At 44.0% G+C, this 15,723-nt stretch overlaps 1 protein-coding gene across 1 annotated transcript in view; it reads left to right on the top strand.

Moving 5' to 3' along the window:
• The window catches only part of LOC120055925 (disco-interacting protein 2 homolog C-like), a 98,840-nt gene that overhangs the window by 23,987 nt on the left and 59,130 nt on the right, over positions 1-15,723 (top strand). Inside the window, exons 5-7 of the mRNA XM_039003979.1 lie at positions 11,281-11,415; positions 14,616-14,735; positions 14,999-15,196. Coding sequence (XP_038859907.1) covers positions 11,281-11,415; positions 14,616-14,735; positions 14,999-15,196 — 453 coding nt within the window. The remainder of the gene's footprint in view (positions 1-11,280; positions 11,416-14,615; positions 14,736-14,998; positions 15,197-15,723) is intronic.

The raw sequence follows: 15,723 nt of genomic DNA, 5'->3' as shown, positions 1-15,723 counted from the left end.
CCAAAACAAACCAGCTCCCCAGTGTATGTGTGCTGGCTTTTTAAAAGGCTGAAGGAAAAGCATTTTCCATCTTCCCTTCATCCCCCTCTCCCGCCCTCCCTCCTCCCTCCCCTCCCATTAGTGTGGTTCTGCCTGCCCGTGTAGATAAGTTGCTTTTCTCCATGCCCCTTACCGCGACCGTTATCCATGGGTCTGTCCCAAATGGCACCTTATTCCCTGTATGGGCCCTGGTCAAAAGTAGTGCACTATAAATGGAATAGGGGACCATTTGGGACGAAGACCGTATTTTCCATCTCTCCATATCGCTGATGCCTCTTTTGCTGAGACACTGCAGAGAGGCCTTCCTCCTTCTGGGTACAGTAGTGCCTTGGTTTGGCTCTGTGTGGTTGCCGTAGTCTGGATTTAAGGTTCTGGTTTTCCCCTCACATGCAGGGCCCATTGCGCACCTCTCTCTGAAGAGAAAAACTAGGAAGGTCCTGGGTCCTCCGGCCCCAGTCACAGTAGAGAATGGGAACACAGGTCCAGGTCCTGTGGTGCGCCGGTCTTGTGAGTTTGGATCAGGTGGATCAGAGCTCGTCTGGCAACAGCCCCCTCTGGAGAAGCAGGGTCAGTATCCCACTATCCCAGACCACCGTGCGGTGGTGCAGTCAGCGCCCCCCTGCCTTCGCCTCCCTGCCCTGCTCTGACCCAGCCCCCATTTGCTTTGTGATGATCAAGTGTGGCGTTCATTGACGAAGTGGTGTGCCTTGCTCTTACTACAGTTGTGTGAAAAGATGGGAGATAGAAGTGATGCTAACCCATGGTTAGCTTTGGCTAATGAGTGCTGTGATCGCATGAAGCAGTGTGTTTATGCTTTCATGCTTGTGAATGAGAGCCAAGATTCTGATGGAAAATCAATAATATTACAGGGGAAACGGTAAGGTCTGAAAGCAGTGTATTTGACAAAAATGGCACCCTACTTCCTATATAGTGTACTACTTGTGACCAGGGCCGACAGGGTTCTGGTCGAAGTAGTGCATATGTAGGGAATAGGGTGCTATTTGGATGCAACCAAAAAAAATATATATTTTTTGCTTTCATGGCTGTGAAATATTAGTTTTAATGTTGAGAAATACATGTATTTGTTTGCTTGCCAAGATAAGTGTTCAAGAATGCTTTTCATCTTTGACACAAAGCAGATGGATGGTTGCTCCAGTTACGTGGAGGTGGTGCTTGCTGCAAAATGTATTCTGTCTGCTTTTAGACACTTCTCTGCCCTCCCAATCTTCCACATGGACACAGACATTCATGTTGGCAGTGTACACTTTAAATCTGAACATTAGGCAGGTGCCACATTGTTTTAAGTAGTCTGTTTAAAATGCCCTGTGCAATTTACTTTTTGGTGCCAAAACTCTGCTGGATGCTTGAAGAACCCACTGAACCAGCATTGAAGAATGCTTTGACTGAACCCATCTGTTATCCCATCAGTTGCTATTCTGCAGGGAGAGTGAATTATTGAAATGAGTTGTTTATATCCAACGACAAAATAAAATAATCCCCAGGTGGAAGTAGATGGATGTTCTGAAAACAAAGGCTTGGTCCACACTCTAATCAACTATTAGTTAACATCTGAGAACACCACAGAAACCATTAACACATTTCTGGAAGGGTTCCCATTGCTAATGGAATCAAGTTTTGCAGTCTATGGTTTGCAGTTTATGCTTGCGTTCCGGGACAATTACAGTACATTGCATGACGCATTTATCCATACGTTGCTAGATACAGTATGGCAACGCGGCCTATGTGACGCCCATAGGGATTCCATCGCAGTACATTGTGTACCTCTACCCCTGCCGAGGTGTATTCCCTATATCTCATTTAGTATTCCTCTAGGTGTTGTGCTGTAAAGGAGAGATTCGTCAAATGAAATGTATTCGTCACATGCTTCATAGACAACAGGTGTAGACACAGTGAAATGCTTACTTACTTTTCCAACAATGCAGAGTTAAAGATGAGGTATAAAATACATATAGTGACACTGAATAATGAGTAAAAACAACATGGCTATATATAGGGAGTAGAAAACAACATGGCTATATATATATATGAACAAATGATATACAAAATATATATATTAGGGAGTAGAAAATAACTTGGCTATGTACGGGGAGTGGAAAACGACATGGCTATGTATTAGTGATGCACCGCTATGACGTTTTTGGCCAATATCCGATATTTTCCTTTCCAAAAAACCCGATACCGATATTTACAATTTTAGCGGCCTTTTAAGCATTCTAGTACAGTTAAATAGTTAGACCGCTACGTCCATGTGTGTGTGTTAAGGCACTGCATCTCGAATCCAGGCTGTATCACATCCGGCCGTGATTGGGTATCCCATAGGGCGACGCACAATTGGCCCAGCATCGTACGTGCCGTCATTGTAAATAAGAATTTGTTCTAAACTGACTTGCCTAGTTAAAGATTACAAACACACCACACTGACCAAAAAGTAATTTTGTTGGCATTTACGTATGTCCTCATTACCAGTAAAACATAATCAAAACCTATTTCTTTCACTTACTTGCTGTGCTGTTTCGTTGTTCATTTGTTCAGTCACTTCATTCTCAACCAGGATTTCTATGGAACACCGTTTGGGTCTTTGCGTGTCAAAGATAAACGTCAAATAACACATCTGTTTCAGTAACTATAGTTAGCTAGCTAACTACATAGCTAGGTGTCATCTAAAATAACCCTAATTTATAAGTCAGTTATTATTTGATTTAATGGTGGTCGGACCCATCTATGTGAAGCTAGCCACAATAAGGATTAGCCACAATAGTGGACTTTGCGGTTAGCCTTCAAAATAAAAGTATGGCATAATTCTGCTATTTGCATTACTGTCAATTACATACTTTTGAAAGCAAACCGCAAATTCCACTATTGTGCCTCATCCTTATTGTGGCTAGCTTCACAACCCGGTGCGGTCGAGCCTCACTAGCCAGATGAAGCTAGCTGGCTGCTTATAGCGTTAGCTTTGTGTAACAGGGTTAAGTTGCTGACTAGCTATTTATTTTCATGAACTGAAGTTCAATTTCAATAGGCGAACAATAAGTGGAAACCAAGCTAATATTTACTCACAAGGATTCCTAAATCATTGCTAAGAATAGTGAAAATGACTGCAGTTTCTACTTGTCAGTGTTTTCAGGCTGGTTGTATTGGTGCTAGCTAGCTACCAAGCTAAAGCTAGCTACCCCAGAAGTTGCGGTCGAACAAATGATGCTTTATTACCAACGCGGTATTGTAAACACATCGTTCGTGGCCGGTGTTTGCTTGTTTGCAGACTTTTTTGTACAGCTTTGACAGTGCTACTGTATCTTTTTTGACACGCAAAGACCCAAACGGCGTTCCATAGTATGTATGTCGTGAAACTAATAGCAGTGACGGTATTACTGTGTAACTCCGGTAGGGCAACGTCTGAAAAATAGCGCACTTGGTAGTGTGTACCGGTGCTCGACCTGTCAGCGAAAGCCAACATCACCCACGACAGAGAATGGTTGATTGTCAAGGGCAAGGAATTCCATTATCTTGGCTTTAATGGATTTCCCCTTTGAGTTGTCTTGCTGAAATGTTGCTATTCTTTCAAATGACTGCTCAATCCACACAGCAGACATTGTGGGCTAGTTTAGGAATGCTGTGTTGCATGTATAGCGCAAAATGTTACGTGGCGTCATTACGTCATGTACCTACATTATACAGGTATGCACCTCAGCTTGAACATCGGTTTTGCACATCGGGGCGTTAAACTAGACATCGGCCAACGTTGCCATTTTTAGCTAATATCGGACGATTCCGATATGTTCAGCGATATTGTGCATCCCTACTATATAAGGGAGCAGAAGACAACACGGCTGTATATAAGGGAGCAGAAGACAACACGGCTGTATATAAGGGAGCAGAAGACAACACGGCTGTATATAAGGGAGCAGAAGACAACACGGCTGTATATAAGGGAGCAGAAGACAACACGGCTGTATATAAGGGAGCAGAAGACAACACGGCTGTATATAAGGGAGCAGAAGACAACACGGCTGTATATAAGGGAGCAGAAGACAACACGGCTGTATATAAGGGAGCAGAAGACAACACGGCTGTATATAAGGGAGCAGAAGACAACACGGCTGTATATAAGGGAGCAGAAGACAACACGGCTGTATATAAGGGAGCAGAAGACAACACGGCTGTATATAAGGGAGCAGAAGACAACACGGCTGGGCTGTATATAAGGGAGCAGAAGACAACACGGCTGGGTTGTATATAGGGAGCAGAAGACAACACGGCTGGGTTGTGTATATAGGGAGCAGAAGACAACACGGCTATATATAAGGGCTTATCCCAGAAACCCTGGACCCACTCCAGTTTGCATACCGTTCCAACAGATCCACAGATGATGCAATCTGTATTGCACTCCACAGTGCCCTTTCCCACCTGGACATAAGGAACACCTATTTGAGAATGCTATTCATTGACTACAGCTCAGTGTTCAACACCATAGTGTTCTCAAAGCTCATCACTAAGCTAAGGACCCTGGGACTAAACACATCCCTCTGCAACTGGATCCTGGACTTCCTGACGGGCCTCCCCCAGGTGGTAAGGGTAGGTAACAACACAACCGCCACGGCCCTGAGGGCCCCCGGGGTGCGTGCTCAGTCCCCTCCTGTACTCCCTGTTCACTCATGACTGCACGACTCCCAACACCATCATTAAGTTTGCTGATGACACAACAGTGGTAGGCCTGATCACCAACGATGAGACAGGCTATAGGGAGGAGGTCAGAGACCTGACCGTGTGGTGCCAGGACAACCTCTCCCTCAACGTGATCAAGACAAAGGAGATGATTGTGGACTACAGGAAGAGGAGGACCGAGCACCCCCCAATTCTCATCGACGGGGCTGTAGTGGAGCAGGTTGAGAGCTTCATGTTCCTTGGTGTCCACATCCCCAACAAACGAACATGGTCCAAGCACACCAAGACAGTTGTGAAGAGGGCACGACAAAACCTATTCCCCCTCAGGAGACTGAAAAGATTTGGCATTTGTCCTCAGATCCTCAAAAGGTTTTACAGCTGCACCATCGAGAGCATTCTGACGGGTTGCATCACTGCCTGGTATGGCAACTGCTCGGCCTCCGACCCATGGCACTACAGAGGGTGGTGCATACAGCCCAGTACATCACCAGGGCCAAGCTTTCTGCCATCCTGGACCTCTATACCAGGCGGTGTCAGGAAGGCCCTAAATTGTCAGACTCCAGTCACCCTAGTCATAGACTGTTCTCTCTGCTAACGCACGGCAAGCGGTACACGGAGCGCCAAGTCTAGGTCCAAGAGGCTTCTAAACAGCTTCTTAAAACCAAGCCATAAGACTCCTAAACAGCTAATCAAATGGCTACCCAGACTATTTGCTTTGCCCCCCCCCCCCCCCCCTCCCCCCGCTACTCTTTGTTATTATCTATGCATAGTCACTTTAACTCTACCTACATGTACATGTTACCTCGATACCGGTGCCCCCGCACATTGACACATTGACTCTGTACCGGTACCCCCTGTATATAGCCCCGCTATTGTTATTTACTGCTGCTCTTTAATTGTTATTCTTATCTCTTTGTTTTAGGTATTTTCTTAACTGCGTTGTTGGTTAAGGGCTTGTAAGTAAGCATTTCACTAATGTCTACACCTGTTGTATTCGGCACGGGACAAATACAATTTTATTTGATAGGGAGTGGAAAACAACATTGTTGTTTACAGGGAGTACCAGTACTGAGTCCATGTGCATGGGAACGATGTAATTGAGGTAACTATATAGTGTACAGTTGTGGCCAAACGTTTTGAAAATGACACAAATATTAATTTTCAGTCTGCTGCCTCAGTTTGTATGATGGGCATATACTCCAGGATGTTATGAGGAGTGATCAGATGAATTGCAATTAATTGCAAAGTCCCTCTTTGCCATGCAAATGAACTGAATCCCCCAAAAATATTTCCAATGCATTTCAGCCCTGCCACAAAAGACCAGCTGACATCATGTCAGTGATTCTCTTGTTAACACAGATGTGAGTGTTGACGAGGACAAGGCTGGAGATCACTCTGTCATGCTGATTGAGTTTGAATAACAGACTGGAAGCTTCAAAAGGGTGGTGCTTGGAATCATTGTTCTTCCTCTGTCAAATATGGTTGGTTACCTGCAAGGAAACACATGCCGTCATCATTGCTTTGCACAAAAAGGGCTTCACAGGCAAGGATATTGCTGCCATTAAGATTGCACCTAAATCAACCATTTATCGGATCATCAAGAACTTCAAGGAGAGCGGTTCAATTGTTGTGAAGAAGGCTTCAGGGCGCCCAAGAAAGTCCAGCAAGCGCTGCCATTCCTGGGCAAGCTCTGTACTGGTGGTGCCCTGATCCCGCAGCTGAATCAACTTTAGGAGATGGTCCTGGCGCTTGTGTAAAAGTGTATCTGCACGCACAGTGAGGCAAAGACTTTTGGAGGATGACCTGGTGTCAAGAAGGGCAGCAAAGAAGCCACTTCTCTCCAGGAAAAACATCAGGGACAGACTGATATTCTGCAAAAGGTACAGGGATTGGACTGCTGAGGACTGGGGTAAAGTCATTTTCTCTGAATCCCCTTGTCCGGAGAAGACAAGGTGAGCGCTACCGTCAGTCCTGTGTCATGCCAACAGTAAAGCATCCTGAGACCATTCATGTGTGGGGTTGCTTCTCAGCCAAGGGAGTGGGCTCACTCACAATTTTGCCTAAGAACACAGCCATGAATAAAGAATGATACCAACACATCCTCTGAGAGCAACTTCTCCCAACCATCCAGGAACAGTTTGGTGACGAACAATGCCTTTTCCAGCATGATGGAGCACCTTGCCATAAGGCAAAAGTGATAACTAAGTGGCTCGGGACACAAAATATATATCCCCAAACCTTAATCCCATTGAGAACTTGTGGTCAATCCTCAAGAGGCGGGTGGACAAACAAAAACTTACAAATTCTGACAAACTCCAAGCATTGATTATGCAAGAATGGGCTGTCATCACTCAGGATGTGGCCCAGAAGTTAATTGACAGCATGCCTTGACAGCACGTCTTGAAAAAAGAAGGGTCAACACTGCAAATATTGACTCTTTGCATCTTCATGTAATTGTCAATAAAAGCCTTTGACACTTATGAAATGCTTGTAATTATACTTCAGTATTCCATAGTAACATCTGACAAAAATATCTAAAGACACTGATGCAGCAAACTTTGTGAAAATTAAAATGTGTGTCATTCTCAACTTTTTGCCACGACTGTACATATAGGTAGGGGTAAACTGACTAGCGGCAGCTTATGTGCTGAAAGTGTGTGTGTGGCATCAGTATGCATGTTCTGTGTGTGTGTCAGTATGTGTGGGTAGAGTCCAGTGTGTGTGCATAGTCAGTGCATGCGAGTTAGTGCATAAAAGGGTCAATGCAGGTATTCTGGGTAGCCATTTGATTAGCAATTTAGCGGTCTTATTTAGCAGTCTCATGCCTTGTGTGTAGAAGCTGTTCAGGGTCGTGTTGGTTCCAGACATTGGTACCGCTTGCCATGTGGTAGCAGCGAGAACAGTCTGTTGCTTGGATGGCTGGAGCCTGGAGCCTTCCTCTGACACCGCCTGGTATAGAGGTCCTGAATGGCAGGGAGCTCAGCCCAAGTGATGTACTGGGCCATACGCGCTACCCTCCGTAGCGCCTTGTGGACAGATGCCAAGCAGTTGCCAAACCAAGAGGTGATGCAGCCAGTCAAGATGCTCCCGATGGTGCAGCTGTAAAACTTTGAGGATCTGAGGCCCATGCCAAATCTTTTCAGCCTCCTGAGGGGGAAGAGGCATTGTTGTGCCCTCTTCACGACTGTGTGTGTGGACCATGATAGATCCTTAGTGATGTGGACACCGAGGAACTTGAAGCTCTCGACCCGCTCCACTACAGCCCCGTCGATATGAATGGGGGTGCGCTTGGCCCTCCGTTTCCTGTAGTCCACGATCAGCTCCTTTGTCTTACTGACATTGAGGGAGATCAGGCCCTCATTGTTGTCAGGGATCAGGCCTACCGCCGTCGGCGAACTTCCTGATGGTGTTGGAGTCGCGCATTCGTGGGTGAACAGGGAGTACAGGAAGGGACTAAGCATGCACTCCTGAGGGGCCCTCGTCTTGAGGGTAAGCAAGGCGGATGTGTTGTTGCCTACCCTCGCCACCTGGGAGCGGCCCATCAGGAAGTCAATGATCCAGTTGCAGAGGGAGATGTTTAGTCCCAGGGTCCTTATCTTAGTGATGAGCTTTGAGGGCACTATGGTGTTGAATGCTGGTGTTCATTTTGTCCAGGTGGGAAAGGGCAGTGAGGAGTGCAATAGAGATTGCATCATCTGTGGATCTGTTGGGGCGGTATGTGAATTTGCTCTGTGTCGCTCGCTCTCTGTGTGTCGCTCGCTCTCTGTGTGTCGCGCTCGCTCTCTCTGTGTGTCGCGCTCGCTCTCTCTGTGTGTCGCGCTCGCTCTCTCTGTGTGTCGCGCTCGCTCTCTGTGTCGCGCTCTGTGTGGCTCCCTCGCTCGCTCTCGCTGTCTGGCACTCACACAGCTCTGAAGGCATTAGGAATATGACTTTCTTAGCACTGAAGTTTTATATTTATTTACAGTAGTCTTTTCGCCGGTTACATAAGCAGCTACTGGCTGATTCTAGGGAGTGGGGGAGGGAGGGTGAGCGACTAAGTGGGGGCGGCAGTGATGTTGTCCTTGGTCTGACATTGTCAATATGAGTCTTGTTTAATCTAGTGAGGTCTGGAGCCCTCCACCTATCCCATTAATCTAACCTCACACTGGTGGTCTCAAATGGCACCCTGTTCCCTATGTTGCGCATAGGACTCTGGTCAAAAGTAGTGCACTATATAAGGAATAGGGTGCCATATGAGACACAGCCTATACATGGTGGAAGGTGAGATGATCGTGTGATGACACATTCTATTTTCATAAATCTGTAGATATGAAGTTTTGGGAAGCTCTTATCCTATTGGCCTATATAGGCATATTAAACGTTCAGGATGAATTGTCACTGAAAAGAAGATTCCTCATTGCAGACAGTATGATGGTCTGAATGAGATTGCTCTGACTTATATCTGATTACCAGCTCTTATAGATAAGTGCTATGTGTGCTAGCTAGTGTTTCATCCACTTTAGCGTATGTATGGTCCTTGACTGGATATGTAGTGTTTTGCAGTGGAAAGAGACTGAGTACTTAGAATGTAAAGGAATGACAGTGAGGGACCTCATTGAAATTCCTTGTGGTTTCTCCTCCCAAATGGTGTCTGGAATTATATTACACGCTCATCCACTTCAGTTGGAGTCAAAATCTAACAGGGAGAGGAAGTAACTTCTGATGCTTTTTTACATTGTCCTGGCAGTATGATGGGAGAAAACAACATGAGTTCACAGCTACTTTACGATGGTTACAAGATTATCGTAAAACTGACAATTATGGATGAAGACCGTCATGAAAATAAAAATAACATTTATTTTTTTTGCGTAAAATAAGTGGCACAAACAGCTGCCTGAACCAGACGGCAGGGCCATTGTGCGGTTGAGTCCGTTTCCACGGTAACATGAACTCTTTACAACGCGATGACATTGCGGTCATTTGGCTGATCAGTAACTGTCATCTGAAATTCCATGACCATCACAGCCCTTTTCACGGCATGATTAGACTTTCAACAACATCTGCCTCTTGAAAGAATCTGAAATGAAATACAAATCGAGGAGTGGGAGAGATAAATGTAGATATTTTTTTCACATTGAAAGATAATGTCACACGTGGGAAGTCTGAGAGAGCAGGAGAGGTGGAAGCGCTGCATTAATTGTGTAATGTTGAAGCATTTGGAGGAATTATGTTATGGCCAGGGGATTGAAGAGTGGGCGGTGATGATTACAAACATATTTCCATGAAGTCCATCAAATCTCCTGCAGCTCCAGTACTGGATTTAAAGGGGCAATCTGGGATTGCCCCTTTAAAACTGAAGAATGATGGTGTGTGAGCTTTGTTTTGTTTGAATCCCAGCTCGGTGGCAGGTAGCATAGCGGTTAAGAGCATTGGGCCAGTAGCTGAAAGGTCACTGGTTTGAATCTCTGGGCTGACTAGCTCAAGTGCACAGAGACTTTTCAGCAAGGCACTTAACCCTAATTGCTCCTTTAAGTTGCTCTGGATAAGAGCGTCTACTAAACTACGATTTTTTTTTTTAAAAATACAATCAATTTAGATCAACCCTTTAATCACAATCTGACTGAAGGAGAGGCTGGTGGCCTGGGGACGAGACATGTGACTATCAGCTTGGTGACTCATACATGGACAACTTAATACACAGCATTAGTTTGTTTGACTTGGTTGTCATAGTTATATATTTGTATTAGTTAGTGTGGTCCCACACATTCAATCATACGTACACATCACATAGAAATGTGTGTAGCAGAGATGTATGAGACGCTATAGGGCTAGTAAAGTTCACAAATCAGTCAAGTTAGTATATTGTATGTGAGTTACAATGGCTGTGCCACGTGGCCACATTATTAGGATTATATTTTCATCAGAATAAAAAAGATTTTTGGGTCATTGCAGAGGTACATCCCTCTCGTGGAGTTATCTCGTCTTCAAACACCACTAATCTGTTTTCAAAGGGAAACTAACTAGAGGGATCCTAAAATGCAAATGAGGTGACATGAAACACTTTCAGTGCGATATCATAACAGATCATATTGATAAGGGATGAGGACTATGACACTATGGAAGTGCCAAGATAAACACAGCAGCATTTCAAACATTTCCTTCCTTGAGTTAACCGTAGTCTACCTCTGTCTATTCTCCACCTGGGGACACCTGTTTGCATGTGCCTCCTGACCTGACTAGACTAACCCTTGTGTCCTACCGTCTGTCTGTCTGTCTCTCTCTCTCTCGGTCTGTATGTGTGCTCACGGACCGCTGACCGCTGCCTCATCCTGTCCTAGGTTGTGTGTGTCCAAAATGGCACCCTTTTCCCTCTATAGTGCACTGCTTTTTACCTGGGTCAATACATCTATGGTATGTATGAGTGGTGGTCAAAAGGCGTGCACTATATAGGTGCCAGATGCAGCCCCCCCCCCGCACTGTTGTGCTGGCTTGGCTGTGGCCCTTGGTTAGCTATAGGGCTGAGGGCTGGGGGGACTAACAGTAACAGGCTTCCTTCACCTTGCCTCTCCTCACGTCCAGAGAACCACTCTGCCCCTCCAGATGTCACCAGCTACACCACAGACTCCATACAGGTGGAGAGACCCCAGGGCTCCACCACAGCATCCAGGTCCACGCCCAAATATGGCAATGCAGAGCTCATGGAGACCGGAGATGGTGAGTGCATAGAGGGGTTGGGGGTATTTGTGGGGATGTGTGTGTGATCGTGACCTATATTTGTTTTCATGGTGCTTGTCTTTCTTTACAGTGATGTGTATGTTTGGGTCATGTTTGTATCCACTCCCCTACGTAGTGATTTGGACAGTGAAGCTAAAACAAATTTGCTTTTGTACTCCAGCATTTTAGATTTGAGCTCAAATGCTTTATATTAGGCAACAGTACCAATAGCAGGGGAGGTTAGCATTTTTGTGGGGGTATTTTATTTATGCCTCCTAACTTTTTCACTCATCATTATTCACAATTCATTCAGGATAATCTGTAATCATGGTCACATCCACATTCATGTAGAAGTGTTCAGCAGCATATTCTAGTCTTATTTACAGTAATGTGACTCCAAAATGACACATTTACCATTCATTTCTAATGGGCACAACATAATCTGAAACACAACCAAAAGAAAAGGCAAATGCATTCAACAACTTTGTAGCGTCACAACGTTGATGTAGAGTAGTCATTGCCTGCTAGGAATATGGGACCAAATACTTAACTGTAAACAAAATGTAATACACTAAATGAATTTGTCCGATGACTTATGAATTCTTCAAATGAGTGTGCTTTCATTTCTAAACGGTAAAACAGATGTATGAACATACCTTTTAGCTTTCTTTCTGTTCTGTATTGAGCCAAATATATATATTTTTTATTTTACTTAGTCATTTTTTGTTTTGAAGTGTTTGTGTCCCGGTGTTACATAATTTGGTTATGATGACACTGTTTTGGGAGAAACACGAAAGGAAAAACGAGAGCCGATTTTAAAAGTTTTACTTATGCCTCTTATGATTCAATACTGTGAATGGGATGACACAAGAATCTATCTTTTCATCATCTCTGATTGATTTATTACATTTGGCATCACAGAACTGTTCAGTTAGATCTGCAGCAGACACCAGAAATGACTTTAGTAGGAGCAGTAAAACTCTGTCTCTTAACAGACTCACTTATCTTCGTTTCCACTCCTCTTTGAGCACATCACTTTTGATGGCTGACCTTTGGAAGCTTCCTTTGACACACGAGAGGGTAATGAAATCCTTAGGGGATGTGAGTAGAATAGAATGCATCTAATGTGGACCCAAAGTGGATTCTGACGTTTTGTTCTGAATGAGCTCCAGTCAGATGATGGAGTATGCCAATATGGGAGTCTCTCTGCTATTTTAATTTGTTCTCCTGAGGCATACAGCATCGCAGCATCGTCACAGACTAATCTGTTTATCAGATGCTCCAATCAATAGTGCTGAAGAATAGATTTGTTGAGTGCACAGCGCGCACGTCGTCGTGAGTCTGCTTGATAGATCAAGTGCCAAGCGTCACAGATTGGGCTGACTGGCTCAGGGAGGTTCTGAAAAGAACTGTCTCAACTTCTGTAGCAAGGCCAAACTTGTGATTAGAGATTTAAAATGTTTGTTTGTTCTATTTACTTGTTTTATCTTGCCTAATACAAGTTTGCGTGCTTTACACAGATTTTATATTTTTGTAAAATTAAGTTTGGCCTTTTTTATTTTTTTTACTATTTACATCTGTATTGCTTTCTATCCACGGTTTAACTGTTGTCTTTGACACTTCACTGTGTATGAGGGTTTAGACTGAGATTTGAGTGACAGCCCTGAGTAAATCCATTTGAATTCAATCACTTTTTGACAGCAACCCTTTGAACAAAACCCTCCGTACATGTTTGCCCATTGTAGAAGTGGTCAGAAAGTGAGTTTATGGACCTGAATGCCAAAACATTCAAGAGATGAAGGTATTTAAAGTTGAGACATTTTGCACACCCCACCACACCATGAGAGATGTCTTCATCACTGGAAAATATAAACGGTTGAGTTTGATATCATTTTAAAGCTTACAAACAGGATGGTCAAACAATTTTATATATTTTTTTTTTCTTAAATGTCGATCTAAAACGCGTAATAAATAAAACTCATCCACATGTTGTAGCTTAAACACTATTTCATATAATCATCGGTTGAGAGACAACATACTCTTGAATACAGGGTGGGTGTCAGGTTTTGGCTGATAAATGTACTTAAATGGGAATAACATTGTAACCTCAACTTTGAAGTGGTACCACCAAGATGGTTGGAGGTCCACACATAGGTGTATGTTGACTTGAATGGGAATATCAGTTTTAAATCAATCCTCCATAGGAAACTTATTTAGATCATAGAAATATAGATAATAGATTAGACTTGACCATTTTTTAAATTGACATTCGACGATGGGTGGACCGGCGGCCAACGTTGTGGTAGTAATTAGAAGTGAAAATGTCAATTAATTGAATTTAAATTTCAATGGTGTAGCAACTAAATTGAGGTGGTCTAAAGGGATATTAAAGGTTAATTTATATGATTAGAATGCCACCCACCCTCTTTTTAAAAGCATGGTACCTCAGATGATGTAAATGAGGGTTAAGCTAGAACATATGGAAACATGAATTGATATTAAAGGTTAAAGTTTTTATAAAAAAATGTCTCGGGTATGGTGGGGTATGCAAAATGGGTCAACTTTAAACACCTTTATCTCCAAAAAGTAACTTTCTGACCACTTCTACCATGGGCAAACATGTTTGGAAAGTTTTTTGTTTAAATCTGAAGGGATGCTGTCAAAGTGATTATGTGTGTGTGCTCCACTTTTCACTCCCTCAGTCTTTGTGTGTTGAGTGCCATGAGAAGTGTCATTGGAGAGAAATGGCGGTAGATGGTGTCATTGGAGAGAAATTGCTAGTGGATAGTGTCATTGGAACAAAAGCAGATGATTTATACAGGGACAGCTCTGCTATATGCAGTAGAACAGTGGTTCCAAACCAAGGGTACTAGGACCCCTGGGGGTAAGTGGCCTATCTACAGGGGGTACTTGAAGACCCATGAAACCATAGGCTTACTGGTGAAATGAACAAGGGAGTACTTCAGGGGTACTCTGGGCAGAGAAATTCAGTTGGTGGCACAGTAAGAAAAAAGGATGGGAACCACTGCTGTAGAGAAGACACTTTGCATATTACCCATTGACGTGTGGCTGTCTCGTCTCAGAATGCCCTAAAGTGACAAGACTTGGAGAAGTGGCCGTGCTAGTCCAATTAGACATATAGACGTTTCCATGAAGTATTGGAAGTTTATATGTGTAGTGAACTGTGTTAACCCCTACAGGCGTTCCAGTAGGTGGCCGAGTGTCAGCCAAGATCCAACAGCTAGTCAACACGTTGAAGAGACCCAAACGACCTCCCTTAAGAGAATTCTTCGTTGACGACTTCGAAGAACTCCTAGAGGGTAAGAGGGCCGTCCATCCCTACTTATTCAACATGGAGACTTCAAAGACAAATCCTTTGATTGGTTAATTTCTGAATGGGTTTAGTGTATTGGTTGTTTAGCATTATTACAGGTTCTTATTGTTATTAAATCATCTCAAGCTGTGTCAAATGACAGCCTATTCTCTATATAGGGCCCTGGTCAAAAGTAGTGCACTATGTAGGGAATAGGCTGTAATTAAGGATGTTTTTGGTGTTATAACATAAATGGTTGTGTTGCTCCAGTCCAACAGCCAGACCCCAACCAGCCCAAAGCGGAGGGGGCTCAGATGCTGGCGATGAGGGGGGAGCAGCTAGGGGTGGTCACTAACTGGCCCCTGTCGCTGGAGGCTGCCCTGCAGAGGTGGGGCACCATCTCTCCCAAAGCTCCATGCCTCACCACTATGGACACCAACGGAAAACCACTGTACATTTTAACCTACGGTAAGGACTCTTGTGTATATACTTGCAATGACTATGCTACACAATATACTTGCAATGACTGTGAGATGTGGTTGTTTTACCTACCTTTGTTGAATTTACTGACTAAGTCACTCTTGTTAATTGTCATCTCAAATGATTCAAATGTACTCGTCACAAGGATTGACTCGGTACAGCACGAGCGCTATTGAAACATTTCAGACAACTTACCAGAGAGAATATAATAAAAGCAACGGGGGCTGTATAACAGTGGAGAGTGTGCTCATCTATAACGTAGAACTGTAGCTTGCCTTGCATAATGATACCATGACCCAGACATGCAGGACTGACGCAGCACCACTGTTATGTTAATGACCCTTTACCAGCCACTACATTATTGGGATGGATTCCATGGTTGCATTCTGAATGGCACCGTATTCCCTATATAATGCACTACTTCTGGCAGGAGCCATTTGGGATGCAACCCAGTGCGTGCTGCAGTGGAGTACTCGAGAGGGTTTCCATTTGAATTACTGCTTCATGCTCAGCCT

This window comes from Salvelinus namaycush, chromosome 11 (genome assembly GCF_016432855.1).
Source record: "Salvelinus namaycush isolate Seneca chromosome 11, SaNama_1.0, whole genome shotgun sequence".
NCBI lineage: Eukaryota > Metazoa > Chordata > Actinopteri > Salmoniformes > Salmonidae > Salvelinus > Salvelinus namaycush.
Note: the sequence above shows the minus strand (reverse complement) of the source record. Positions and strands in the feature narration are given on the sequence as shown.